The sequence below is a fragment of the Microcaecilia unicolor genome, chromosome 14 (assembly GCF_901765095.1).
Source record: "Microcaecilia unicolor chromosome 14, aMicUni1.1, whole genome shotgun sequence".
In the NCBI taxonomy this organism is placed as follows: domain Eukaryota; kingdom Metazoa; phylum Chordata; class Amphibia; order Gymnophiona; family Siphonopidae; genus Microcaecilia; species Microcaecilia unicolor.
This window is the reverse complement of record NC_044044.1, coordinates 52466028-52493904: the sequence shown is the minus strand read 5'-3', so window position 1 is coordinate 52493904 and position 27877 is coordinate 52466028. Positions and strand designations below refer to the sequence as shown.

At 42.8% G+C, this 27877-nt stretch overlaps 1 protein-coding gene across 1 annotated transcript in view; it reads right to left on the bottom strand.

Moving 5' to 3' along the window:
* Positions 1-8667: 8667 nt before the first annotated feature.
* Positions 8668-27877, bottom strand: part of EIF3F (eukaryotic translation initiation factor 3 subunit F) — a 33910-nt gene continuing 14700 nt past the window's right edge. Inside the window, exons 5-8 of the mRNA XM_030188042.1 lie at positions 26731-26822; positions 23281-23417; positions 10562-10675; positions 8668-9033 (exon numbers count right to left, since the gene is read on the bottom strand). Of these exons, the coding sequence (XP_030043902.1) occupies positions 8956-9033; positions 10562-10675; positions 23281-23417; positions 26731-26822 (421 nt within the window). The 3' untranslated portion in view covers positions 8668-8955. The remainder of the gene's footprint in view (positions 9034-10561; positions 10676-23280; positions 23418-26730; positions 26823-27877) is intronic.

Genomic DNA, 27877 nt, shown 5'->3' with positions numbered 1-27877 from the left:
CTGCCATTTAGTCACTCAGTCTCACAGTCTCGTAAGGTCCTCTTGTAATTTTTCACAATTTTCTTGCGATTAACAACTTTGAATAATTTTGTGTCATCAGCAAATTTAATTACCTCACTAGTTACTCCCATCTCTAGATCATTTATAAATATGACCAATGTATCGACGATTTTTAAAAAAAGGTTCCAGTGGAGATCCGGGAAATTATAGACTGGTGAACCCGAAGTCAGTGCCAGGCAAAATGGTAGAGACTATAATAAAGAACAAAATTACAGAACTTATTCAAAAGCATGGACTAATGAGACAAAGCCAACATGGATTTAGTGAAGGGAAATCTTGCCTCACCAATCTATTACATTTCTTTGAAGGAGTGAACAAACATGTGGATTAAGTTGAGCCGGTTGATGTTATATATCTGGATTTTCAAAAGGTGTTTGACAAAAGTACCTCATGAAAGACTGCTGAGGAAATTGGAGAGTCATGGGATAGGAGGTAATCCACTATTGTGGATTAAAAACTGGTTAGAAGATAGAAAACAGAGAACTGGGTTAAATGGTCAGTATTCTCAATGAAGAAAGTTAGATGGTGGGGTTCCCCTGGGGTCTGTGCTGGGACCGCTGCTTTTTAACATTTATAAATGATCTAGAGATGGGAGTAACTAGTGAGGTAATTAAATCTGCTGACAACACAAAGTTATTCAAAGCTGTTAAATTGCAAGAGGATTGTGAAAAATTACAAGAGGACCTTCAAGAATGGGAGACCTGGCATTTAAATGGCAGATTATGTTTAATGTGAGCAAGTGCAAAGTGATGTATGTGGGAAAGAGAAACCCAAATTATAGCATGTAATGCAAGGTTCCACATTAGGAGTCAACGACCAGGAAAGGGATCTAGGCATCGTTGATGATAATATGTTGAAACCCTCTTCTCAGTGTGCAGCTGCAGCTAAGAAAGCAAATAGAATGTTAGGTATTATTAGGAAAGGAATGGAAAACAAAAGTGAGGACGTTATTTGTATTGGTCCATGGTGTGAACGCACCTTGAATATTGTGTTCAGTTCTGGTCATCTTAAAAAAATATATAGTGGAATTAGAAAAGGTACAGAGAAGAGCAACGAAAATGATAAAGTGCATGGGATGACTGGGACGACTTCCCTATGAGGACAGGCTAAAGTGGCTAGGGCTCTTCAGCTTGAAGAAAAGATGGCTGAGGGGTGATATGATAGAGGTCTATAAAATAATGAGTGGAGTGGAATGGGTAGAAGTGAATCGCTTGTATACTCTTTCCAAAAATACTAGTACATGAGGGCAGGCAATGAATATACAAAGTAGTAAATTAAAACAAATCATGTAAAATATTTCTTCACTCAATGTGTAATTAAACTCTGAAATTCATTGTCGGAGAATGTAGTAAAAGCAGTTAGTTTAGCGGGGTTTAAAAATGGACTTGGAGAAAATCCACTGCTTATTTCTTGGATAAGCAGCTTAAAATGTACTGTACTATTTGGCGTTTTGCCAGGTATTTGTGACCTGGATTGGCCACTGTTGGAAACAGGACGCTGGGCTTGATGGACCTTCGGTTTGTCCCAGTATGGCAATGCTTATATACATATGCATGGGAGAGATGTGCATGTAATGACTCAATTGCAAATAAAGCTCACACACATATCCTGAAAACTAAGAGGTACTCAAGGACTGGCTTGTGCAATATTGCTCTATAGGACTATCCACTCCCAATCAAATTACCCCTTGCTGGAGACAAATGAAGGAGCTTACTCAATATCAAGGGGGTGGGGGTGATGCTCAGCATTCCCTGCATGCACAGAGCTGGCTCCTATCACCTAGTGTTTTTAAAAATCTCCAGAAATAAGGCAAAAAAGAGGTCCTCAGTACATTGTTGTGGTGACTACAGCTGCTGACATTAGCTCAGAGTCCTGGTTCTGCCTGATTACCCCTGGCAGAATACATGCAAAGGCAAAAATGGAACTTCCGCATTCAGATTAGAACTCAGGAAATTAACAGAAGCAGGTCAGCTGCATTAACAAGACTCAGACCTACATGAGTCACACACAATGCTAAGGGAAACTAAGAAAATCCATTCTCCCAAATCTGTGTGGCTCTTCCTACTAGCTCACGCAGTGTCCCCAGCAGTGGGATTGTCTCTGTCAGCTGTCCTGATGCAAATGAGACATCAGTATGAAGAAATATACAAAGGCAGGATCAAGTGCGACAAAAACCTTGCAGTAAAATTTATAACAGCTTCCACACTGGCAGAGGGGCTTAGGATTCATTAGATGTGGTGTGAATGCATTGCAGGGTACAGGGCTTGCTGTTCTGTGGATAAGTGTAGAACGTTGGCTCCCAATGCACACACTGCTTCTTGTCTTGCCGATTTCCCTTCTTGCCTATGGTAATGTCGTGTACGCCAACATCTGCATTCAAGTGTTTGCAAACACTGCAGAATGTAGCTATTTGCCTGCTCTGCAGGGGAAACCTTTGTTTGTGCAACATATAACAGATCACCAGTCTTGATATCCAGAGGTGGCCGGTTCAAATCCCACTGCTGCTCCTTGTGATCATGGGCAAGTCACTTAACCCTCCATTGCCTCAGGTACAAAATTAGATTGTGAACTCTACAGGGACAGAGCAATGCCCAGTGTACCTGAATGTAACTCACCTTCAGCTACTTCTCAAAAAGAATGTGAGCAAAATCCAGATCACTATCAAATAGAGTTTAGGATACTCACACTAGCCAACAGAACACTTCCTTAATCTCTATGTTCAAGGAAGGATGCTTAGGTCCCTTGTGGTTGTGCTAACCACTGTGAACATAAGAATAGCCATACTGGGTCAGACTAATGGTCCATTCTAGCCCAGTATCCTGCTTCCACCAGTGGCAAAAACCAGGTCAAAAGTACCTGGCAAAATCCCAATTAGCAGTAACATTCCATGCTACCAATCCCAGGGCAAGCGGTGGCTTCACCATGTCTCTCATAGACTATTGTCTAAACCTTTTTTAAACCCTGATATGCTAACCTTTATAACCACATCCTCCGGCAATGAGTTCCAGAGCTTAACTTTGTTGAGTGAAAAATATTTCCTATTTGTTTTAAAAGTATTTCCAAGAAACTTGAGTACCCCCCCCCCTAGTCTTTGTACTTTTTGAAAGGGTACAAAAAAAGTTGGATTCACTTTTGCCCATTCTACACCACTCAGGATTTTGTAGATCCCCTAGCTGTCTCTTTTCCAAGCTGAAGAGTCCTAACTTCTTTAGTCTTTCCTCATATGCAAGGAGTTCCATCCCCATTATCATTTTGGATGCCCTACTTTAAACCATTTCTAATTCTGCTATATTTTTGAGATATGACCATAATTACATGCGATACTCAAGGTGAGGTCGCATCATGGAACGATACAGTTGTGTATTCACTCAATTCAAGCTTTTTGAACTACATTATTTAATTTTTATCCAGTTAAATGTCTGTTATCATTTAGTTTCTCTTATGGAATGGAAGTTTATTTTCCATCTCTTTCCTAATAATTCCTAGAATGGTTTCCTTTTTTTGGCCGCCGCCACCACCAACTGGGCAGCAAATTTCAGCATATTGTCTAGAACACCTAGATCTTTATTTTGGGTGCTGAAGTTGGACCCTAGCATTAAGTAACTATGATTAGGATTATTCTTCCTAATGTGCATCACTTTGAATTTGTCCACATTAAATTTTATCTGTCATTTGGATGCCCAATCATTTCCTAAGGTCTTCCTGCAATTTTTCAGTCCACGTGCATTTTAACAACTTTGAAGAGTTTCGTGTCATCTGCAAAATGTAATCACTCACTTGTTCCAATTTCCAGATCATTTATAAATATGTTAAATAGCACAGGTCCCAGTAAAATTGCCTGCAGCACCCCACTATTTTCTTCACTGAGAAAAATGGCCATTTAACCCTACCCTCTGTTTCCCATCTATTAACCAGTTCCTAATCCATAACAGAACATTGGCTCCTATCCCATGGCCTTTTAATTTTCTCAGGAGTCTCTCAGGAAGGCCCAGCTGGATTCTACTCAGGACAGCGCTTTCTTCTGGCCGGCCTCAGTCCTTTGGAACAAATTGCCCATACAAATCTGAGCAGAGCATTCTCGTAAGAAGTTCAAGTCCTTACTGAGGACCCATTTTTTTCAAATTGCATTTGAGGGCCTGGGACAGACACATCTACCTGTGTGATTTGTGAACATACACCATCACATTTTCTTATTCTTATTGCAGTTATTTTTCCTTTTTCTGTGTCTGTAAACCACCTTGACTTGTTTTTAGACTGGTTGTATATGAACCTTGAAATAAACCATGAACTAGATATACGCAGTGCATACACAAACATGTGAGCCAATACTCAGAGCTTACAATCTATGCTAGACAAATAGGACAAACCGATTAGGAAGTTCACCTATTATGGTAAAGATTATAATAACTGGTATTAAATATAATAAGGGTTTAAGAGTTAAATCAGTCACAAAAAGGTGTGCTTTGAGCCTGATTTGAACAGGTCCAGAAATGGAGCATGATCTACTGATTCAGAGAAATCTATTTCAGGTGTATGGCACGCTCTTGGAGGGGGGCCACCGCTCCGAGTCCCGCAAAATCAGCGCAGCCCGCACTGCAAAGGCCCGCCACCAAATGCCATTTCTCACATCAGGAACAGCGTTTTACCGCCTCCGCTGCCATCGCCCGCCCCTGAACAGAAACCCAGCAGGACTTACCCCGGACCGGGAAAGCGCAGGAACTGACAGCTGAGCCGAAGAAAAAAACTCTCCGACTCCACTTCGAGGCAGGCTCAGACAAGCAGGCAACAGAAAACAGGACTCGGACAGCAGTAACACAAGCCTGCTCTCAGCAAAAACACACTTCCCTGTGCTTCTCTGTTTCTCTTTTTTTTTTTTTTAGTGAGGAGGCAGAAACAAACAGGGAAGGAAAGGAACGGCAAAAGCCTGTTCAGAGGGAATTTGAGGTGCAGCAGCGACCCAGCAACTGCGTATGCTGCCAAAGGGGACACCACCAGTCCGCCACCTCGGGCTCAAACTGGCCACCAGCCCAGGAGCACCCTCAGAGGCCTTGGACCCAGGAGCTGGAGAAAAAGCAGTCCACCACCTGCTGAGAAAGAGACATACTGAGAGGAAGATGCATTAAAGTCGTCGGTAATTCCCGTTCCCTACCGATTCCATAGTGAATCAGTAGGGAACGGGAATTCACTAAGGAAAGGGAATGCAAATGAGCTACTCATTGTAGCTCCGTTGCATTCACCATTACCTCAGTAGCCAGTCGGAGAATCGGGGACGTCCCTTTCGGTTATGCTCCTCTTCTTGGGTCTCTTCAGCCAATCAAAGCGCATCTAGCTTGCTGGTGTCAGCTACATGCACTCTGATTGGCTGAAGAGACCTGGAAGAGGAGCATAATAGAAAGGGACGTCCCGAACTCCGGATCGACTCGAGGCGCAGGTCCCCGATTCCCTAATCCCTTCTCCTCGCTGCTACAGAAGGTGAGCAGCGCAGGGGAGACAAAAATTTAAAAAAAACCCAAAAATGGCGAAAAGACGTCCCTCACAAGCGCAGGCAGAGTACGTCCTTAAAGGACGCCCCTCATGTGCGCTCGCTGCTTTTTTTTCTTCCTTTTTAAAAATTTTTTGGGGCTCTTTTCCTCTCCGATTCCCTCACAGGAGCCCTAACGAGAGGTGCAGACCTCACGTTAGGGTTTCCACGGTAAGGGAATCGGAAAAACGGTAGTGCATCTCATTATAATAGCCTTTAGACAATTTGCATTCCGTTTTCATTGCCTGCTATCGTGACAGGAAAAATGCCCTTGGTGCATGCCCCGGTAAACTACTTGCGCTTTAAACTGCCTGGAACCAGTTTAAAACGCAAGTTGTGGGCTCGTTAGGTTTTGTGCATCTGGCTCTGAGTAAGCAGCTGGCTGTCTGGCATCACTGCCTTTAGTTTATCTCTATCTCCACCTGCTGGTAGGCAGACTTAACCCACTAGTTCCTGGATTCATCTGCTGCAAGTGTCAAGGAAGAGTGTTATCCACAGAAACAGAGAATGGGGGAAGAGGAGAGGTTGGATTAGGGGGAAAGATAAGAAGCTCAGTCTTAGTCATGTTTAGTTTCAGATGGTGGTAGACATCCAGGCAGCAATGGCAGACAGGCAGGCTGATACAAAATTGAACTCTCTCTCCTGATTACTTAAAATATTCTATCATCGATGAATATTAACACTAAACCACTCTGTATTTCTCCTACCGGAATTGGCGATCGCCACCACAGTACTATGTAAGCCACATTGAGCCTGCAAATAGGTGGGAAAATGTGGGATACAAATGCAACAAACAAATAAATAAATACTTTGGCCTGGATTCCTGCTGAGATTTCTGGTGTGGAGAGGTAGATCTGGGAATCATCAGCGTAAAGATGATACTGAAAACCATGGAATGAGATCATAGTACCAAGGGAAGAAGTATAGATGGAGAAAAGAAGAGGTCCCAGGACAGACCCTGAGGTACACCAACTGACAGTGGGATAGAAGTAGAGGAGGATCCACCAGAGTATACACTAAAAGTACGCTGGGAGAGATAAGAAGAAAAACAGGCAAGAACAGAGCCCTGAAATTCAAGTGAGGCCAGAGTATCAAGCAGTAGGCTGTGATCAACAGTGTCAAAAGCAGAAGGTTGATCGAGAAGGATGAGGATAGAATAGAGACCTTTGGATCTGGCCAGGAACAGGTCACTGGAGACTTTAGCAAGCGCTGTTTCAGTTGTATGAAGGGGGCGAAAGCCAGATTGAAGTGGATCATGAATAGCTTGAGATGAAAGAAAGTCAAGGCAACGGCGGTGAACAGCACGTTCAAGTATCTTGGATAGGAAAGGGAGGGGGACAGGGGCGATAGTTGGAAGGACAGGTAGGGTCCAATGAAGGTTTTTTAAGGAGTGGTGTGACTACGGCATGCTTGAAGACATCAGGAACAGTCACAGTGGAAAGTGAAAGATTGAGGATATGACATAAAAGGGATGAAAGTAGGAGAGTTGGTGTTAGATGGGTGGGAAAAGGATCAGAGGAACAGGTAGCTAGTTTAGAGGAGGAAAGAAGATGTGTAGTTTCCTCTTCAGTGATTTCAGAAAAGGAAGAAAAGGAGGCAGGGGTTGGAGGGTTGAGAGAACAGACTAAGGGAAGGAGAGGTAGAGGTGACCTGGTTGAGAATTCAAGTTTAATCTTGTGAACCTTATCATGAAAGTACTCAGCCAGAATCTGGGGAGAAAGTGAAGAGGGAGTTTGGAGGTGAAGGCACTTTGAGGAGCAAGTTCAGTGTGGCAAAGAGACGTTGAGGGTTTGAGCCACGAGAATTTGTCAATTGGATGTAATAGTCCTGTTTGGCAAGAGCAGACTGGAAGGAGGTCAGCAAGAATTTGAAATGTATGAATTCAGCAGGGGCACGTGATTTCAGCCAAAGGCGTTCGGTAGAGCAGGCACATGAACGTAAGTAGCGGATTCTAGAGGTCAGCCAAGGCTGGGGTTTGTTACGTTTTACAGGACGGGGAATGGTAGGAGCGAGAGTATCCAGAGCAGAGGAGAGAATATTATTATAGGAAGAGAGAGCCTCATTGACAGACTTGGATAACATAGTGGTAGACCCCTGCTGAACCCTATCATCTAACCTTCTCCATTGAGAATACTGACCATTTAACCCTACTCTCTTTTAACCAGTTTTTAATCCACAACAGAACACTACCTCCTATTCCATGACTCTCCAATTTCCTCTGGAGTTTTTCGTGAGGTAATTTGTCCAATGTCTTTTCAAAATCCAGATAATCAACCAGCTCACCTTTATCCACGTTTGTTCACTCCTTCAAAGAAATGTAGATTGGCAAGGCAAGATTCCCCTTCACTAAATCCATGTTGGCTTTGTCTCATTAATCCATGCTTTTGAATATGCTCTGTAATTTTGTTCTTTATAATAGTCTCTACCATTTTGCCCAGCACAGACATCAAGTTCACCTGTCTATGATTTCCCAGATCACTTCTGGAACCTATTTTTACCATTTTCCCCTCTCTAGAAAATATTTGTTTCTATATTAATGCATTTCGAGTATTTAAACGTCTGCATCACATCTCCTCTGTCCCTTCTCTCCTCTAGGGTATACGTATTCAGGTCTTCCAGTCCCTTCTCATGTCTTTTGGTGCAAGCCCCATATCATTTTAGTTACCTTCCTCTGGACCGCTTCAATTCTTCTTACATCTTTAGCAAGATATGGCCTCCAAAACTGAACACAATATTCTATGTGGGACCTCACCAATGACTTGTACAGGGGCATCAACACCTCCTTTCTTCTGCTGGTTACACCTCTCCCTATACAGCCCTATCCCTCTGGCTATGGCCACTGCCTCGTCACATTTTATATATATAGTGTTTATTTTATGTTTGCTTCAAGATGAAGTGCAAGGACTTAAAACTAAATCTATTCCTTAGTGCTAATAACTTGCTGATAAAGATGCCCAATTAAACCTTGATGTGAAAAGCCAATTAAGAGGATAGGAGGAAAGGTTATTACCTATAACTCAAAGATTGGGGGAGGGGGAGAAGGGGTGAAAAATAAAGGTTTTTTGCTGCTAATGAGAACAAGCCCCTAAAATGGAATGAAACAGGTTTTATTCAGCTTTACCACATAATAAAATAATAAAGTTTTTATAAACCCACCCCTGCAGCTAAGCTTCTGAGTAACAAGAGTCTTTCAAACTTAATACATTACAGCTGCAACAGCAAAACATTCACTTTTGGAACTGGTGCTTCCTATAACAGGTCATTGAACCAAGTGGAAAAAGGACAATTGGCTTTGCATTGGTCCTGCTTGAATCTTAAGAGGTGATGGGATCCTTCACCAAGGACGCTCGCACATGCAAAGTCTCCCAGGTTCATTACAGGTTGAGAAGTTTCTCGTTTAGAGCAATTTGTGCTTGGGTAAGATTGGCCAGATAAGTCACCATCAGTAGGTCCTGAAAAGGAAGATGATACAGATAAGAATGGACACACACACATACAGCCAGACTTTATAAATGACACCCAATTTTGGGCTGAGAAAACAAGGCAAGCGGTCCAAGAAATCCAATATAGAAAGCAGAAGAGAAGCAGACCGTATGAAAAATGGTCTAGACCTGGGAGTTAAGTGGCAAAAACAAGGTCACCAGAGAGGTGGCTGTCTTGTTTTAAAAAAATGATGGATGGAAAAGCTTTAGCAGTACTTCAAATTGAGTTTTTATGAGGACAGAAATGCTTTTACAGCCAACACTATGTTTTTTAAAAGCCGGACCAGTCCTTTTAGGGATTTTTTTTTTTTTTTTTAGATGTTTGTTGTTCTCCTCCCCCCTTTTTATCCTTCTTGTAGCATTTCTTTATTTTTTATATAACTTGGGAAAGACACATAACTGGGCTGTCACAGCAAGGTTGTTTGACTCACCATAAGCAAACCCAGGTTGGAGACATTGATGAGTACATTTTTTCCTCATCAATCACCATCCACATTTATCTTCATTTTTATCCTCCAGTTACAGATTCTAGTGTGTACGACTAAGTATTTATTTCCCTTTTTGTTTTTTTACTAGTCTTTATCAGTTTGGTGAGGCTTGAGATTTCACACCAGTTGGGTAGTCACCCTCACTTTTAGTGTCGTACCCGTTATCTTTGGTGTTTTTATAAACCATTGTTTAAAATGTGAAGTCTGATATACGTTTTTAGTTCTCGTCTATCCCATTATGAAAAGGTTTACTACTATTTTTATACGAATTATTTATATGTATGTTTGTTAAGTTTATCCTTTATGCTTTCATGTATATATATATTTTTTTTAACATTAACTGTATGTATGCTTACAGTATTCATCCACCCCTGAGGCAGCCATTTTGCGAAATACGGCCATGCTGGGTGACCTTGCTTAGACCTGGGAGTTAAAAGTGTTAAATAAAGACTGTTTTTCATATGGTCTTCTTCTCTTCTGCTGCCCAAATTTGGATGCCAAAAAAAAAAAAAGAAAGAAACAAAAAGAAAATGAGCGTTGAACGCTGTTCTATAAACGGTGCTCTGAGTTTATAGCTCTTTGTGATAGTGATGTGTAAAGACACAAGGATTTATAAAGACCTAAAACATGACCAAAATAAACAAGCAGTAGGGACTGACCATGCGCTCATCCCCATTCCCAAACTTAGTGTTGGGCGTAACTATACCTGACTCCAGATACCATGCTCTCCTTTCTCCTACACTGAATATACCCTATTTCAAACTGCACTAAATATAAGTACCTTGCATGAATACATGCAGATCTGCTCCCTCTAGTGCATCTGGACATAAATGGACTTCCGTCCCCTGTCCTGAAAATGTGCCTAGTAGTAAGGGACAGTTACAAAGACCAGGAAAACTCAATATCAGATACACATAGCAAGCTTTCTTCATCCTAACGTGAACGAGGCTCTAGGAAAACACCAGGCTGGGAAGATAGCGGCACAAAGCCAAAGACCATCTGACACTCACATTGATGTTGCTGTTCAGCATCGTCTCAAAGTCCTCAGGGAGGATCTTCGGCACTTGGTTTACCAGATCCATCAGAAAACGCCCCACAGTATTATCAGCGACGACCTTACCAGACTGCCCAAAAATGTAAAAAGGTATAACAGTGAGACCCAGAGGTAAAAAGCAGCACAATAAGAACATTAAAATGCAAAGAGAGAGGGCAAACTCTATGTCCAATACCCTCACTCAACACACAGGTAGTAGCACTTGGGACATTCCCATTCCAACAGATAAAAAGTTGGACACAAGAAAATCAGACACAGGGGTGGAGGAGGAAAACATAAGAACTGCATTAATATTTTATTTATTGGGATTTATTAACTGCCTTTATGAATACACATCAGCGCCAAGTGAATATTCAGTGAATCGAAGAGAAGATCCTCAAGTACCAAAAAATGCAGCTCGAGACTAAGAAAACAGTAGAAAGATACAAAAAATATATATTTCCCAATGTGTTGGGAGCCACAGGCTTGATTAAAAAAAATTTTCAAGCACATCTTGATAGGTTATCTATACACATTACATTTTATGAACTCCAGAAAACAGCTCTCTTTAGCATAAATGAAAGCACTACGGTGAAAACTATACTCCATATACCATAGCTTAGGTATGTGCAAAATTAAACCGTTTTCAGGAGGTAGTCTACAAGCATCCTATCCTTTCAGTACATTTATTGCATTTGTATCCCACATTTCCCCACCTTTTTGCGGGCTCAGTGTGGCTTACAATACATTATGAATCATGGAAATACAATTTGTTACAACTCAGTTTTGGATTACATTGTGATGAGTTATTCGAGTCAAAGTCAAAGTATCGTTAAGGAATATAATAATGGAAAAAGCACTGAAACATTGGAAGGAAACAAGGGAGACAAAAAGGGGCAATATATAATAACAGGAAAACATTTGGTATACATTTTCTGTGAGTAAAGGTACGAGTGTGGTGAGATTTCGGGGGATGAGAGTTCAGGAGTGGCTGTATTGATGCATTACTGAACAGTGAGTGTGGGCTTTATGTGTTTTGGTTCTTTCCGTAAATTTTCTCAAAAAGATGGGTCTTCAGTATTTTGCGGAAGGTGGTTTGCTCGTAGATCGTATATACATTTTGTATATACTAGACGCCGAGAAGAAGTATTAAGACTTGTATGCTCTAGTGTCAAGCTAGCTCTGACTGGAAATACTGTGCGATACTGAAGAAACACCAGCAGACTCTGAGAATTAATAAGGAAAGGAAGTCATCAGATGCACAGAACTGCAAAGCTCAATCTAACATTCAAGCAATTCATGGTCAAAAACAAGGGCAGCTGGTAGAAAGAATACCAGAGAAGAACTATATATATCTCCCTTACATTTCAGAGTTCTCAGAAGTCAGCAGAGGGATCTGCCTCAACCATCAGTCCTAATAACTAAATAATTTCAATACTTTGTTACCATACTTTGTATTCTAGGTCTAGGTCTTAGGACAGGGGTGGGCAACTACGGTCCTCAACCCAGTTGAGTTTTCAAGATTTCCACAAGGAATGCTCGCGTGATTGATTTGTATCTATTGCTTTCATTGAATGCAAATGATCTCATGCATATTCATTGTGGAAATCCTGAAAACCTGTCTGCATACAGTGAGTTGTCTGTACTGCTTCCAATCTTATGCATATTTATTGTGGAAATCTTGCTTGTGGGTTGAGATCCTCGAGGAGTGTGGTTGCCCACCCCTGTCTTAGGAAGTGATGCTGAATACCACCACTGAAGTGGTTTCTCTAATATTTGCTGATTTGGCAATGGTGTTGCTCTGTAGTCTCCAATTTATCAGTGGTTCTGAAAAGCACTCGTATCCCCTGGGTGGACCTCAATAACCAGTATTAATGTAGGACTTTATGGTAGGGAGGGTTTTTGTATGTAGGACCTGGAATGCATTTGTGAATAATGCTGGGCCAATAGGCAGACACTGTTTTCTGGAAAGCTTCTCACATATATTTTATTTATTTGTTGCATTTGTATCCCATATTTTCCCACCTATTTGCGGGCTCAGTGTGGCTTACAATACATTGTAAATGATGGAAGTACAATTTGTTACAACTCAGTTATGGATTACATTGTGAGAGTTATGTGAAGACAAAGTCAAAGTATCGTTAGGGAATAGGACAAAGGAAGAGAACAATGGAACAGTGGAAAGAGACAATGGGAAACTGATAGGGTAATAGAACATTAGCAAGAGAACATTCGGTATAACATTTTTCTGTGAGTAAAGGTATAAATGTGATAAAATTACGGGGGATGAGAATTCAGAAGATAATGTATTGGTGTGTTTCTGAATAGTGAGTGTGGACTTCATGTGTTTTGATCCTTACAGTAACTTTTATCAAAGAGATGAGTCTTCAATAGTTTGCGGAAGTTGGTTAGTTCGTGGATCGCTTTCAAGTTGCGTGGTTGTGTATTCCAGAATTGCGTGCTTTTGTAAGAAAAGGTTGATGCGTGCAGCGCCTTGTATTTTAAGCCTTTGCAATTAGGGAAGTGGAGGTTAAGGAAAGTTCGAGATGATCTTTTAGCGTTTCTGGGAGGTAGGTCTATTAAGTCAGACATGTAGGCTGGGGCTTCACCGTGAATAATTTTGTGGACTAATGTGCATACTTTAAAAGTAATGCGTTCCTTAAGTGGGAGCCAGTGTAGCTTCTCTCGTAAGGGTTTTGCACTTTCATATTTTGGTTTTCCAAAGATGAGTCTGGCTGCTGTGTTCTGAGTATTTGCTCTTTACAACCTGCGTATAGTGAATTGCAGTAATCCAGATGGCTGAGTACGAGGGATTGCACTAGGTTGCGAAAGACAGATCTTGGGAAGAATGGTCTTATTTTTTTTTAGTTTCCACATGCAGTAGAATATATATATATATATATATATATATACAGTCAGGTTTGGTTATAGCTGACTCTAGATACTGTGTCTCTGATGAAATGTAGATTTATGGCAGCAGTCATCTCTGAACTATCTACACTATTTAGTACAGCAGGAAAAATGATTTCCCTATCTGAGATCCTCTTGTATTTTGCAGTGGATGCATCTGTCTGAGGTGTTTGTAGAAGCAGTGGCAGGGGCACCGATTGGTAGAACTGTCAAAAATGACTGCTTGCATACTAGATGCTGCTTCCAGTGTCTATGATGGGCCAATAATACTGAATTCTCAGTCTGGTCAGAGCACAGATCTTTCTAAGTTATACAAATTGTTATGCAAATAACATTATTTGAAACACAGTCTGTTCGAAAGTGCCTCTGAATATCAAACACAAAGGCGTTCAGAAAACACTACAGGAAGTATTAAATCCCATACAATCTAGCTATGACCTTGAGGTCCACCACAAAGCATATTGTATACCAAGTTAGTCCTTTAATCAACTAGTATGGTGGCATGGCTGTCTACATTGAGACAGGCTGAGCCACTACTGGCCAGGCTAGAGAAGCAAGGAAGGAAGATGGGAAACAGTGGAGAGCACGTCAGCATGTCAGGCCTTCCCTCACAGCAGCAGGAAATACACAGAAGGGGCTACTGTATAAATGGTTAACAGTTTAAAGTTCAGTAGTTATTTAAAAAAATGCTTTAAAAATATTCACATTTTTATTCCCTCCACATAATTTTTCCCTTATCAGATGAAGCTAGAAAACAGAATTCTGTGTACTGTAGTATATTGTGCATTTCTGTGATTTGCTTAAGCTTAGCGAATAAAGGGAAGAAAATTCATCATTTAACCTTGTACAATTTGTTTACTTTTCTAGGAATCCCGCGGTTAGCGTGGGAATCCCCTCCAGGCCTACGGGACTCCCGTGGGAATCCCCTTCAGGTCCACAGGGATGGATGCCACTTCCTGTGAGGTTCCCACAGAAGTGTATGCAGTGACAGGCTGGCTTACCTATCCAGGTCTCAGGAGGACTCTTGGGCAGTGGCCATCTCTTCCTGGCTCATCAGCACAGCTGCACACGCCAGCAGTATCAAGTCACGTGATCTACAGGCAGTGCCATCTTCCTTTTCCTCTTCCACAGGAGAACAAGCAGTGCTTGGACAAAGTACTACTTGCTCGCTTGTAGCCAAGAAGCAAAGCATTCAGCTGACCAGATTCGGAAGTTGTAGGCAGGTACCATAACCTGTCCGAGCTTGCAATGCAGACTGCAGAGGGAGAGGGGGGCAGCATGGCTCTGCTGGACTCCATAAGGTTTGTGCTAGTTCCATTCAAAGCTCTTCTCAGTTCCAGTGGATTTATGTGCTCTTAAACAGTTATCAGAAACTGTTTCACAGACTAAAGTTTTTGAATGCTTAAACAGTAGTCTTCTTCACCAATCTGAAACCACTGCCTGAATCTTTCAGACTGCTGAGAGACGCTACTGGGTAAAGTATAGCCTTAGACCACTTAACACAATAAATGGAGTCTGGAACCATATTCATCTATCACCTTTCGTACACGGAACTTGGAAGGCTTTCTGATACCAACCAAAAATCAGAACTAGAACTGGCTTACCCGCTAAAACCTAAGAGTGGACAAAACCTGGGAAATTAAAATAGCCAAGTCCTCCTTACGAAAAACATGAACCACAGAAGGACCCTCTCCCGGTGAAATTTCATCCTCTTAAGACAGCATGTCTTCCTCTGAGCCCAAACTGCTGCTCTGCTGAACTTAAATCTAGCTCCTCCTCCAGAGAGATTACATAAAGCCTATCTAACCCCTTCCCAACCTGGGCCACTTAAAAGCTACATTAGAAGCAAGGACATTAGGTAAAGTAATCTCTGCCCATTCAAAAAATGCTCTGTGCAACAAGAGAACAAATTCAGGAGAGAAAGTTTTACGCAAACCTTACATCCCGTAACCTATATTCAAGGGAAGGATCTATCCACTGCCAGAGGGGAGAAAGAACTGAGGAAGCTGGTCTCTGGCAGCAACTGCCTCAGGTGATGCAATTTATGGTGCCAGTTCCCTCCAAAATTGGGGCTGCCACTGCTTCAACCACATTACTGCCGGGCTGTGCTCAGGAAGGAATCAGAGCAAGAAAGAAACCGCAACGTTCTCCTCTCACTGTTGACATTTTCCTGCCACCATGGTAGCCATGTTTCGTGTCCCACAAACAGATCGGTGCTTGTTTTTATCCAGCAGTGCTGCCAGTCTGTTTGGCCAATCACTGCTTGAATTTCAGCACACATAAGAGTGAACTTTACTTGTATTAAATCATTCCTTAACAGCTGAAACTCTGACCCAGATCTTGTATAAGGCCTGCAGTTGCTCAGTTCCTGGCACAGAAACTAAGTCAGACGTTAATTGCTTTTAAATCCCTGTGGGAGGTACAGAGCGTTTAGAACAAGGCCAGGAAAAGCTGGTGAATATGACCATCACCTCTTTCCACCATTTCATTAGGTGGGTGATGTGAAGGGGCAAGTGCCAGAACTAGGACTAGTGTGCTTTGGTGCCAAGATCACAGCTAGCCCTGGACGGAGAACGTTGTGACCTTGAAGAAACTCAAGCAGACCCTGCCAGGAATGTGCGGACTTGGAAGCATGCCTCGGATACTCTGGACCAAAGCTCAAGATACAGGTTGACAAGAAATAACTGCATAACACACATAAGCAATTCACAGCTTGCCTTGAGGTTACTGGAGGAAAAGCACCAGAAATCAGAGTAACAGACCTCCTGTATATTCACACCTCAAAATACCCCAGGGAAAACCTATTGCAGCAGAATGAAAAGAAACCCACACACATCGTAGTGACATACAATTCAGCGCTGGAGAAACCGAAAGGAATCATAAAAGATCGACAGCCACTACTCCAAGAGGATGAATTACTGAAAGAAATCTTCCCAGCTTCACCTATGCTGGCCTTCTGACAACCACCTAATGTGAAAGAAAAATTAGTAAAAAGCAAGCTCCCAGCAGAAACTGATAAAGAGAATGTCACCTATCCCTGCAATATACTAAGCTGCAAACTGTACCAACACATATCACAGGATCCTGCAGTCACTCAAGTGAAAAACATCTATATATATAAAACTCACCCTCAACGTTCTATTTGCACCGACGTCACTGAAGCCAGGTTCGTAAGTTCGAAGCTCTGAAGCCACAGAAAATCACAGTCTGTGGGCCCCGCCCTCGCGTCAAACGTTATGACGTTGAGGGCGGAGCACATTCTCAGCTGCAACGTTGTACTGCACTGTAGCTCTGCTCCACCCTTGCGCCAAAACGCGATGACGTCGAGGGCGGAGCACACGGGGGGGCGTGCCAAAAGGGCCAGGGTCACAGCACATTCGCACGGAGGCTGCAGGGGGGCCGGCGACACACGGAGACACAAAGGGACGGAGGGGAGCCTTGCTAGCACCCGTTTCATTGCGATTTGAAACAGGCCTTCGTTACTAGTTCAACATAAAGGGATCCAGGTCAACTGTAATCGCACGGTGCCCACCTTCACCATACATGCCCTCTCCCATTCACGATATTCTCTGCTGTTCTTTTCCAGGGACTTAATGAACTCACCAAGTTCACCCCAGAAACAGATGAAAGTGAGAAAAAAAACCCTGCAGGTCTAGGGCCTATTAAACCTCCCTCCAGTTATATTTTAAAGACACATTCCCTGGCTGCAGAAGTGACCCGTCAGCAGAATGCGCAGGCACTCAAGGGAAGGCTTTTCAATAAAAGTAGGAAGACTGAAATGAGTTTCCTAACCCTTTGATCACTGGCACAGTGGCGAATAATATATGAAGGAAAAGAATGCTCAGCTCTGGGGGAGGGAATGACGTGCTGGCAGAGGGGGGCCGGAGAAGGGGCTGCAGAATAGAAATTCTTGAATGTTATTGAAAGCCAAGGAATTTGTCCTTTTTTTTTAATGGATCCTACACATACAGTGTATACATTCAATGCAAAATATGAAGAAGAATGCTATATTGGAGAGACAGGCCAGATCTAATACAAACACTATACCATAGTGCTAACCAGGGTGATACTTCTGTAGGAGGGCATTTTGCAAGACCAGAGCACTGCACTAATGACTTTATGGTGAGAATACTAAAAAGAAATTGTAAAACCATCCAGGAACATAAAACCTTGAAGTTAAAATGATGAAATTTTTTGACACCCACTAGATAGGGGTGGGTTTCCTGTCACATTATAAACTAAACTGTACAATTATATATTGCTTTTATCATCCTCCAATCACCATCTCTCACTCCCTGTTTTTTCACCCACATACGCCCACTTTTCCCCATGAGACTGTCATTGGAATACTTTTATGTTTTACATATATATTCTGATATGTCATCATTTGCTAATTTCTGATCTAAAACATTAAGGTATTGCCTTCAAAAGCTAATCAAAAAATGTACTGTTAGTTCAGTAAAAAAAGGTATCTTATTTTATCTAGTGGAGGAGTGGCCTAGTGGTTAGGGTGGTGGACTTTGGTCCTGGGGAATTGAGGAACTGAGTTTGATTCCCAGCACAAGCAGCTCCTTGTGACTCTGGGCAAGTCACTTAACCCTCCATTGCCTGCCGCATTGAGCCTGCCATGAGTGGGAAAGTGCAGGGTACAAATGTAACAAAAATAAAATAGATACTGTTGGAGATTCTACATGGAATGTTGCTACTATTGGAGATTCTACATGGAATGTTGCTATTCCACTAGCAACATTCCATGTAGAAGGCTGCGCAGGCTTCTGTTTCTGTGAGTCTGACGTCCTGCACGTACGTGCAGGACGTCAGACTCACAGAAGCAGAAGCCTGCGTGGCCATATTGGTGATCTGCAAGGGCCGACTTCTACATGGAATGTTGCTAATGGAATAGCAACATTCCATGTAGAATCTCAAATAGTAGCAACAGTGGAGGAGTGGCCCAGTGGTTAGGGTGGTGGACTTTGGTCCTGGGGAACTGAGGAACTGAGTTGGATTCCCACTTCAGGCACAGGCAGCTCCTTGTGACTCTGGACAAGTCACTTAACCCTCCATTGCCCCATGTAAACCGCATTGAGCCTGCCATGAGTGGGAAAGCGCAGGGTACAAATGTAACAAAAATAAAATAGATACTGTTGGAGATTCTACATGGAATGTTGCTACTATTGGAGATTCTACATGGAATGTTGCTATTCCACTAGCAACATTCCATGTAGAAGGCTGCGCAGGCTTCTGTTTCTGTGAGTCTGACATCCTGCACGTACGTGCAGGACGTCAGACTCACAGAAGCAGAAGCCTGCGCGGCCACATTGCTGATCTGCAAGGGCCGACTAGGGTGGTGGACTTTGGTCCTGGGGAACTGAGGAACTGAGTTCGATTCCCACCTCAGGCACAGGCAGCTCCTTGTGACTCTGGGCAAGTCACTTAACCCTCCATTGCCCCATGTAAACCGCATTGAGCCTGCCATGAGTGGGAAAGCGCAGGGTACAAATGTAACAAAAATAAAATAGATACTGTTGGAGATTCTACATGGAATGTTGCTACTATTGGAGATTCTACATGGAATGTTGCTATTCCACTAGCAACATTCCATGTAGAAGGCTGCGCAGGCTTCTGTTTCTGTGAGTCTGACGTCCTGCACGTACGTGCAGGACGTCAGACTCACAGAAGCAGAAGCCTGCGTGGCCATATTGGTGATCTGCAAGGGCCGACTTCTACATGGAATGTTGCTAATGGAATAGCAACATTCCATGTAGAATCTCAAATAGTAGCAACAGTGGAGGAGTGGCCCAGTGGTTAGGGTGGTGGACTTTGGTCCTGGGGAACTGAGGAACTGAGTTGGATTCCCACTTCAGGCACAGGCAGCTCCTTGTGACTCTGGACAAGTCACTTAACCCTCCATTGCCCCATGTAAACCGCATTGAGCCTGCCATGAGTGGGAAAGCGCAGGGTACAAATGTAACAAAAATAAAATAGATACTGTTGGAGATTCTACATGGAATGTTGCTACTATTGGAGATTCTACATGGAATGTTGCTATTCCACTAGCAACATTCCATGTAGAAGGCTGCGCAGGCTTCTGTTTCTGTGAGTCTGACATCCTGCACGTACGTGCAGGACGTCAGACTCACAGAAGCAGAAGCCTGCGCGGCCACATTGCTGATCTGCAAGGGCCGACTAGGGTGGTGGACTTTGGTCCTGGGGAACTGAGGAACTGAGTTCGATTCCCACCTCAGGCACAGGCAGCTCCTTGTGACTCTGGGCAAGTCACTTAACCCTCCATTGCCCCATGTAAACCGCATTGAGCCTGCCATGAGTGGGAAAGCGCAGGGTACAAATGTAACAAAAATAAAATAGATACTGTTGGAGATTCTACATGGAATGTTGCTACTATTGGAGATTCTACATGGAATGTTGCTATTCCACTAGCAACATTCCATGTAGAAGGCTGCGCAGGCTTCTGTTTCTGCGAGTCTGACGTCCTGCACGTACGTGCAGGACGTCAGACTCACAGAAGCAGAAGCCTGCGCGGCCACATTGGTGATCTGCAAGGGCCGACTTCTACATGGAATGTTGCTAATGGAATAGCAACATTCCATGTAGAATCTCAAATAGTAGCAACAGTGGAGGAGTGGAGGAGTGGCCTAGTGGTTAGGGTGGTGGACTTTGGTCCTGGGGAACTGAGGCACTGAGTTCGATTCCCGGCACAGGCAGCTCCTTGTGACTCTGGGCAAGTCACTTAACCCTCCATTGCCTGCCGCATTGAGCCTGCCATGAGTGGGAAAGCGCGGGGTACAAATGTAACAAAAAAATAAATAAAAATAAATTTATTACCTTTAAAAGTGGACTAACAAGGCTACCTCATCACTCTAAAGAAAATAAATGTATTTGGAGACGTAACTAATTGAACACAAAGCAACACTTAATGCCAATACCCGAGACCCAAGCACAAGAAAATTATGTCCACAATACTGCTTAAAAAAATAAATACATTAAATAGAACAATAACAAAAACAGGAAATATCCTAACACAACCCACACATTTATCACAAGAAAAAAAAATGTGGAAAATCAAATCATGATCAGATTCTAACAGTCACAAGGCAAGGTAGTCTTCTCAGCCACCTCAGGAAGGAATTCTTCAAACAATTCAGCTGATAGTGAACTCGTTCTGGAATTGTAGATCCCAGTCTATACCTATTCCATTTTAGATTTCAAAGTGCAGACATAAAGAGGGATCCTCTCACTAAGCCACGGTAGCGTTTTTAGCTCGCGGTAGAAATCAGCTGGCGGTAAACGCCCATAAGAATACAATGGGTGTCTCGGCGTTTACTGCCAGCTGATTTATACCACGGCTTAATAAAAGTATGCTACACTTTGTATTATTGTTCAAATATTTTTACTGCTGTAATTGTCTATTGCTTATGTTTGACTTATTCTTGCTGTACACCACCTTGAGAGAATTTCTTCAAAAAGGCAGTAAATAAACCCCAATCAATAAAATATTGGAGGTAGAGAACATTCTGGACCTTCCTACTACCTTTTGTAACTAGCTCTTAAATTAAACCAGATACACAGTCCAACTTTGGAAAATTAAGACTATTAGAGTTTGATACTTTAAAGTCTTTTCTATAGTCTCAATTTTCCAAGACATTGTAAAGTTATTCCTGATAAATCTGTCCAATTCTCATAACCTTAACATCCCCTTACACTTTAACCATATTCTAAATTTTGCGGATCGCTTGCCATCTTGTTTCTTAAAAATACATTAAATACATTAATACATTAAAAATAACAACAAAAACAGGAAATATCCTAACACAACCCGCACTTTCTGCTCACAAGTTTGTATTCTACTCTCAAATTTACTAAGTTAGAGGATGCAGCCTATGGTTAACCACCAGTTTTTCCTAGCTAAGGTCTTTAATATCACTCCCACAATGCATCTTCCATTTTTTTTTTGATACATTTGTACCCCGCGCTTTCCCACTCATGGCAGGCTCAATGCGGCGGGCAATGAAGGGTTAAGTGACTTGCTCAGAGTCACAAGGAGCTGCCTGTGCCGAGAATCGAACTCAGTTCCTCAGGACCAGAGTCCACCACCCTAACCACTAGGCCACTTCTCCACTGTTGCTACTATTTGAGATTCTACATGGAATGTTGCTATTCCACTAGCAACATTCCATGTAGAAGTCGGCCCTTGAAGATAACCAATGTGGCCGCGCAGGCTTCTGCTTCTGTGAGTCTGACGTACGTGCAGGACGTCAGACTCACAGAAACAGAAGCCTGCGCAGCCTTCTACATGGAATGTTGCTAGCAGAATAGCAACACTCCATGTAGAATCTCCGATAGTAGCAACATTCCATGTAGAATCTCCAATAGTATCTATTTTATTTTTGTTACATTTGTACCCCGCGCTTTCCCACTCATGGCAGGCTCAATGCGGCTTACATGGGGCAATGGAGGGTTAAGTGACTTGCCCAGAGTCACAAGGAGCTGCCTGTGCCTGAAGTGGGAATCAAACTCAGTTCCTCAGGACCAAAGTCCACCACCCTAACCACTAGGCCACTCCTCCACTGGAAGCAGTGTATGCAAATCAATTTCATACATATTAATATTATTATCACTGTGAAAATCCTGAAAACCTAACTGGCAAGGGGGCACTCTGACTTGAGAAACACTGTTCTAGACCTAGATGTTAGGCGGAAGTGTCCAAGAAATAAAACTGCAATAGATTTTCTTATTAAGTTAATGGATTTGGCAACAGTACTGCTCTGTGGTTGGATAACAGTACTGTCCTGGCAAACCTGCATGCACCACACCAAAACAGTGATACACAAAACTATCCACCACATTGTGTACATCATCTACTATAATAAAACGCAGCCTCAACGTTCTGAGGACACTGACGTCACTGAAGTCACTCACACACCGGTTCGTGGTTTCATGGTGGTGAAGCCACCACATCTTCATGCTCCGCCTTCGCATCACACGTGATGACGTCGAGGGCGGAACACGAAAACAAATTTACGCATGGGGGAGCAGTAGGGAAACACGCGGAGCGTGTTTTCCTACTCCTCCCCTTCCAACAAATCCTAGCCGCCGCTGACGTGCACATGAACCCCGCCCCTTTCGCCACATAGCCCCGCCCACGGTAGCACACGCTTAACCTCACCAACCTCCCTCCCTCCCTGTCACCTCCCCTCCCCTTACGCGTGTCTCCCTGGTGGTCTAGAGGTACCTGTTCCGTCGGCCGCGAAAAGAAAGAGCCCCCTCTTTCCTCCCGTAGCGGTGGCTTCCTTGCTGCATGGTGTGGGAGTCCGGCTCTCGGCGTTTCAAAATGGCCGCCGAGAGTTCAAGCTGCCTCGCGAGACTTCAACTCTCGGCGGCCATTTTGAAATGCCTAGAGCTGGACTCCCACACCATGCAGCAAGGAAGCCACCGCTACGGGAGGAAAGAGGGGGCTCTTTCTTTCCTCGGCCGACGGAACAGGTACCGGAAGGGGAGGGGAAGGGAGTCCCGTGCCCACTAGCGCCCGTTTCATCGGCGCCAGAAACAGGCCATTTTTACTAGTAGGAGATAAAGAAGGCCTGTCTTGGTGCATCTCATTGGTATCTTCCCCCCTCAACCAGTATTATGGCTCACATGTAGGAACACCACACGCCCCCTGCCCCTCTCTCTCTCACACATACACACACACATTTGTACAAGAATGCTGTGTTTTATCCATTCTTGATATACTAGAGTGGCATGACTGGGGTAAGACATGCTCCTTACCAACACATCCTCTGCGTACTGCAGCACTGTGCTGAGAGCATCCTGGACATGGGTGGCTGCTGTCCCAACCTGCTGTAAATCACTGGTCAACCCAATAGCCCGATTGGGATTGTGGCAGGTTTTCATAATAAGATCCACTGATAAGAAGGAACAGAAGAAAAACAAAGTCATACCTTGATCAGAACAATGTCCACCAAGGTCAGTATCCTGACAGTAGCCAATCCACATCACAAGTACCCAGCAACATCCCAAAGGATGGATCCATTCCTAATTGCTCACCCAGAGAGATATGGAAACACAGGGCCACCTTACTACACACTGAGTGACTTTTTCTTTTTAAATGGACCTTCTTTTCTTTAAATGGACCTTTCCCTTCAAGAGCACTTTTAAACCCAGTGATGCTAACTGCATTGACTACATCCTCCAGCAATAAATCCCACAGCTTGATTTGCACACATTGTGATAAAATACTTTTTCCAATTTGTTTTAAATCTGTTATTGATTAGTTTCTATGAGTGACACCCCACTCATAATTCTATAGACTTTTAATATTTCCTTTCCAAGCAGAAAAGCCATGATTTATTTACTTTGCTTTTATAAGATTAGGTGACTTATAGAAAAAGTGGTATATACAGGGGAGTGGGCATTCACACATTTTAACATTTAGGTTAGCCTTATATGTACCTTTTTCAGTTCATCTCCGAGGTGGAGCAATCAGATCTACACATAAGGTGCAGTCTACTACTAGTCATTTTTATAACGCTACTAGACGTACACAGCACTGTACACAAAACCTTCCGACAATGGCCAGTGTTTTGATTATCTGCGTCAGGGGAAGCATTGAAACCAAATCCTTCAAAAAGACGCCAAGACAATTGAACACTGTATACTTAACACAGGAATCTTGGCATCTTTTTGAAAGATTTGGACTCCGTGATTCCCTGATGCAGATAATCGAAACACTGGCCATTGTCATAAATTTAAGTCAGATTGCCTGCGGAGCAAAGAAGCAGCTTTTTTGCTTTAGTTTTAAGAGTGATCTAAAATTTGATTTGAGTTACTCTGAGCACTTTTATGGAAGGTTATTTATTTCCAGTATTCAATATACCGCAAAACGTCCATCCATGGCAACTATGCTGTTTACAACATACTAAAACAGGGAGGCAAAGAAGGGAAAGTAGGAGGAAGGGGCAGAGAGATTAGCAATGGGCCTTTGATTGAATAAGTGTTGACCAATATCAATTATATGCTCAGTCTAGGTTTTGAGACTCTAGTACTCAATCTAGAGATCCCCAGCAAACTGGGGAGAAGATATGAAGGGTGGATCGAGACCATTTCTTCCCTCACCATGAACATCTTATTTAGAAAAGGGCAACTGCTCCACCTAGCATTCTACACTAGACTAGTAATCAGGAACTTTTTCCACTGCAGAGCTCTTCCAGCCATTTTGACATTAATGAGAGCCCGATGATGTGCATGTGGCCATTCTGCCTGCTCTACTGTGGTAAACTGAGGGGCCAATGCACAAAACTTCCCATGTGATTACCACAGGTTTAACACAGTTTTACCGTGGGATAGCAATGCAGAAAGGGTGTTAACTCCAGCGAAAACCCTGACCGCAAACTACATTAAAATGAGTCAAATGCAGCGGTTTGCTATTACGCGGCATTCAAATTTTATTTTATTTTGCAATTTATTGAGTTTCATATAACATAGCAGTGAATACATTTTCCCCTAGACATCTTGATCCTATCAGGGAAGTCATCTACCACTGCCTATAATCACAGAACTAACTAACTATAAAAGAAAACTATGTCTTGAGTTACTATTGTCCGTTCTTCCAAGCTTCTACAACAAATTATTCTCGCCATGGGCGCTTATTACCCTTCCAACTAACCTATAAGGCCCCCCTCCCTATCTCCTCCCCCCCTCCGCCCACCCCTACCCTCCCACTCCCAGAGAAAGTCCCATGTGGAAGTACACTTCCCATATCCAAATGTCCAATCTACATGATCAGGATGCGCCCTCTGCCTCCTGAGGGAATAGTCTGCCAGAATGGGGTCCAGATCTGGCATTCAAATTTTAAAAAATGTTTTGTTTTGTTTTTTAATTTGCGGCTACATAGGGAACATTTCACCTAAGTTCAGAGCAGCATAGAAGAGTCGGTTGAGAGGATATATATACTGTACGTATAATAAACAGTACTGTACATATGTTTATCAGATGTCAAGCTTCTTTGGGTCACAACGGTTAAGTGCACGCTCCGGTTAACTGCATGTATTTCTTTGGTCCCAGACGCTTGCACTTAAGCGGATTGCACTATATTTTTTATTAATTTTAGTAAATTTCAGTACAAGAGAAACATGAGTAACAACAAATGGAGAGAAGAGAAAAAAAAAGGAAAATTATAATTCATGCATGTAATATAAATACAAGAACACTTCTCATTTTACATCTTGAAAATAAGATATCAAAGGAGACCACTTTTCCTAATACAAAGCAAAATGAGATGATTTTTTTTAGCAAAATAGGTTTCATATTTATAAGTTTGAAATAACAGATTCCACCATTCTTGATAAGTAGCTTGATTGAGAATTTTCCAATGTGGAAAGACTACTCTCAGAGCTATATTCAACATGGTATTCACAAGTGCGCATTCATTAGTCTTTAAAGTGTTTTTAAAACATTGAGCTTTAAGTATCACATATTTATATAAAATTGGACCAGAAAAATGGAATATATCTACTAATAAAGACCATATGTTCATCCAAAATTTTTGAATACATATGCAATCAAATGTTATATGTTTGATAGTGCCTTGCTGAGATTGGCAAGACTAACAAATTTGAGATAGAAGGGTCAATCGTGTGATTTGAGAGGTGCACCCTATGCCTGGAATAAACTTCCTGAGCCCCTACGTCTTGCCCCATCCTTGACCACCTTTAAATCTAAATTGAAAGCCCACCTCTTTAACATTGCTTTTGACTCGTAACCACATGTAACCTCTCACTTCTACCTACCCTCCTCTCCTCTTTCCTCTACACATTAATTGATTTGTTTGCTTTATTGTTGTCTATTAGATTGTAAGCTCTTTGAGCAGGGACTGTCTTTCTTCTATGTTTGTGCAGCGCTGCGTACTCTTTGTAGCGCTATAGAAGTGCTAAATAATAGTAGTGTCCAGAAGGACCTATGCGTGAAGAAATAAAGAGATTATGTTAATGATGAGGATCCAGAACATTTAAATAGTGAATTTCATATCTGTTCCCATACTTTGTCTGAGATAGGCTGCTGGATATCCTCTTCCTAGCAAGTCCCACTGCAGCAAGTCACTTAACCCTCCATTGCCCCAGGTACAAATAAATACTTGTATATACTGTGTAAAATGCATTGAATGAAGTTGCAAAAACCACACAAGGCGGTATAACACGTCCAATTCCCTTTTCCCCTTACCTCCTATCCGCTCGGTGTCATAATAAATATACTTCACTGTCAGGGGGGTGAACATCACTCCCATAGTCTTACCAGGCACCCCCATGGAAGAACTAGGAAGAGAGACAAAAACAGCACGAGTTGAGCAGCAGCTTCTAAAACTTGGCACACTATTCTCAGAAACAAATCCCACAGCTCATCTGCAGAGTCTGTAGGCACAGAAACAAGACAACCAGTATGACAGAAAAGCCAGGTCCTTCCTGAACTATTCCCTTCTGGAAGGATATTCACTGTAGCAGATTCCTAACTGAACAATCTCTCTTTACCAGTTCCTTCACCAGAGAGTTCAATCCTATATAATAATTCTCACCACCAACAGGATGTGCCTGGGACCGTGCCTGCCGGAAGTGGTCTGCTAGGCAGGCACGCACTGACCTCAGTGACAGACAATTTGGCAAAGCAAAAACAATCTGAGTGCTGGCCATTAGGACACAGGGTTGATAGGAGAGTTTTAAAAGACTGAAGGAACCGAAAGTGTTAAATGGGGGGGGGGGGGGGGGGGGGGGAGTTCTGAAGGACTGAAAGACATGAACATTTGGGAAAGGGAAACAATCTGAATGCTGGCCATTAGGACACAGGGTAGATAGAAGAGTTTTAAAAGACTGAAGGAAACGAAAAAGTGTTAAACTGGAGAAGGGGGGGGGGGGGGGGAGTTGTGAAAGACATGCAAATTTGGGACAGGAAAACAATCTCAATGCTGGCCATTAGCACACAGGGTACATAGGAGAGTTTTAAAAGACTGAAGGAACCAAAAGTGTTCGGGGGGGGGGGGGGGGGGGGGGGCAAGTTCTGAATGAATGAAAGAAATGAAAATTTACGAGAAGAACACAATCTGAATGCCGGGCATTTGTACACAGGGTAGATAGGACACTTTAAAAAAAAAATGAAGGATGTGAAAGTATTACATCTTGGGGGAGGGGTGAGGAGGAAAGCGGTGGGGTATCCGGATAATGGGCGTTAGGGCCATGGGGGTACATAGACTTCTGAAAGCCTTAAGGAACCCAAAGTGTGGGAGGGAGGAGGAAAAGGAGGAGAGGGCACGGGGTGAGGGGCATTAGGAACAGGGGAGGGGGCCCTGTCACACACTCTCATTCTCACACACACACTG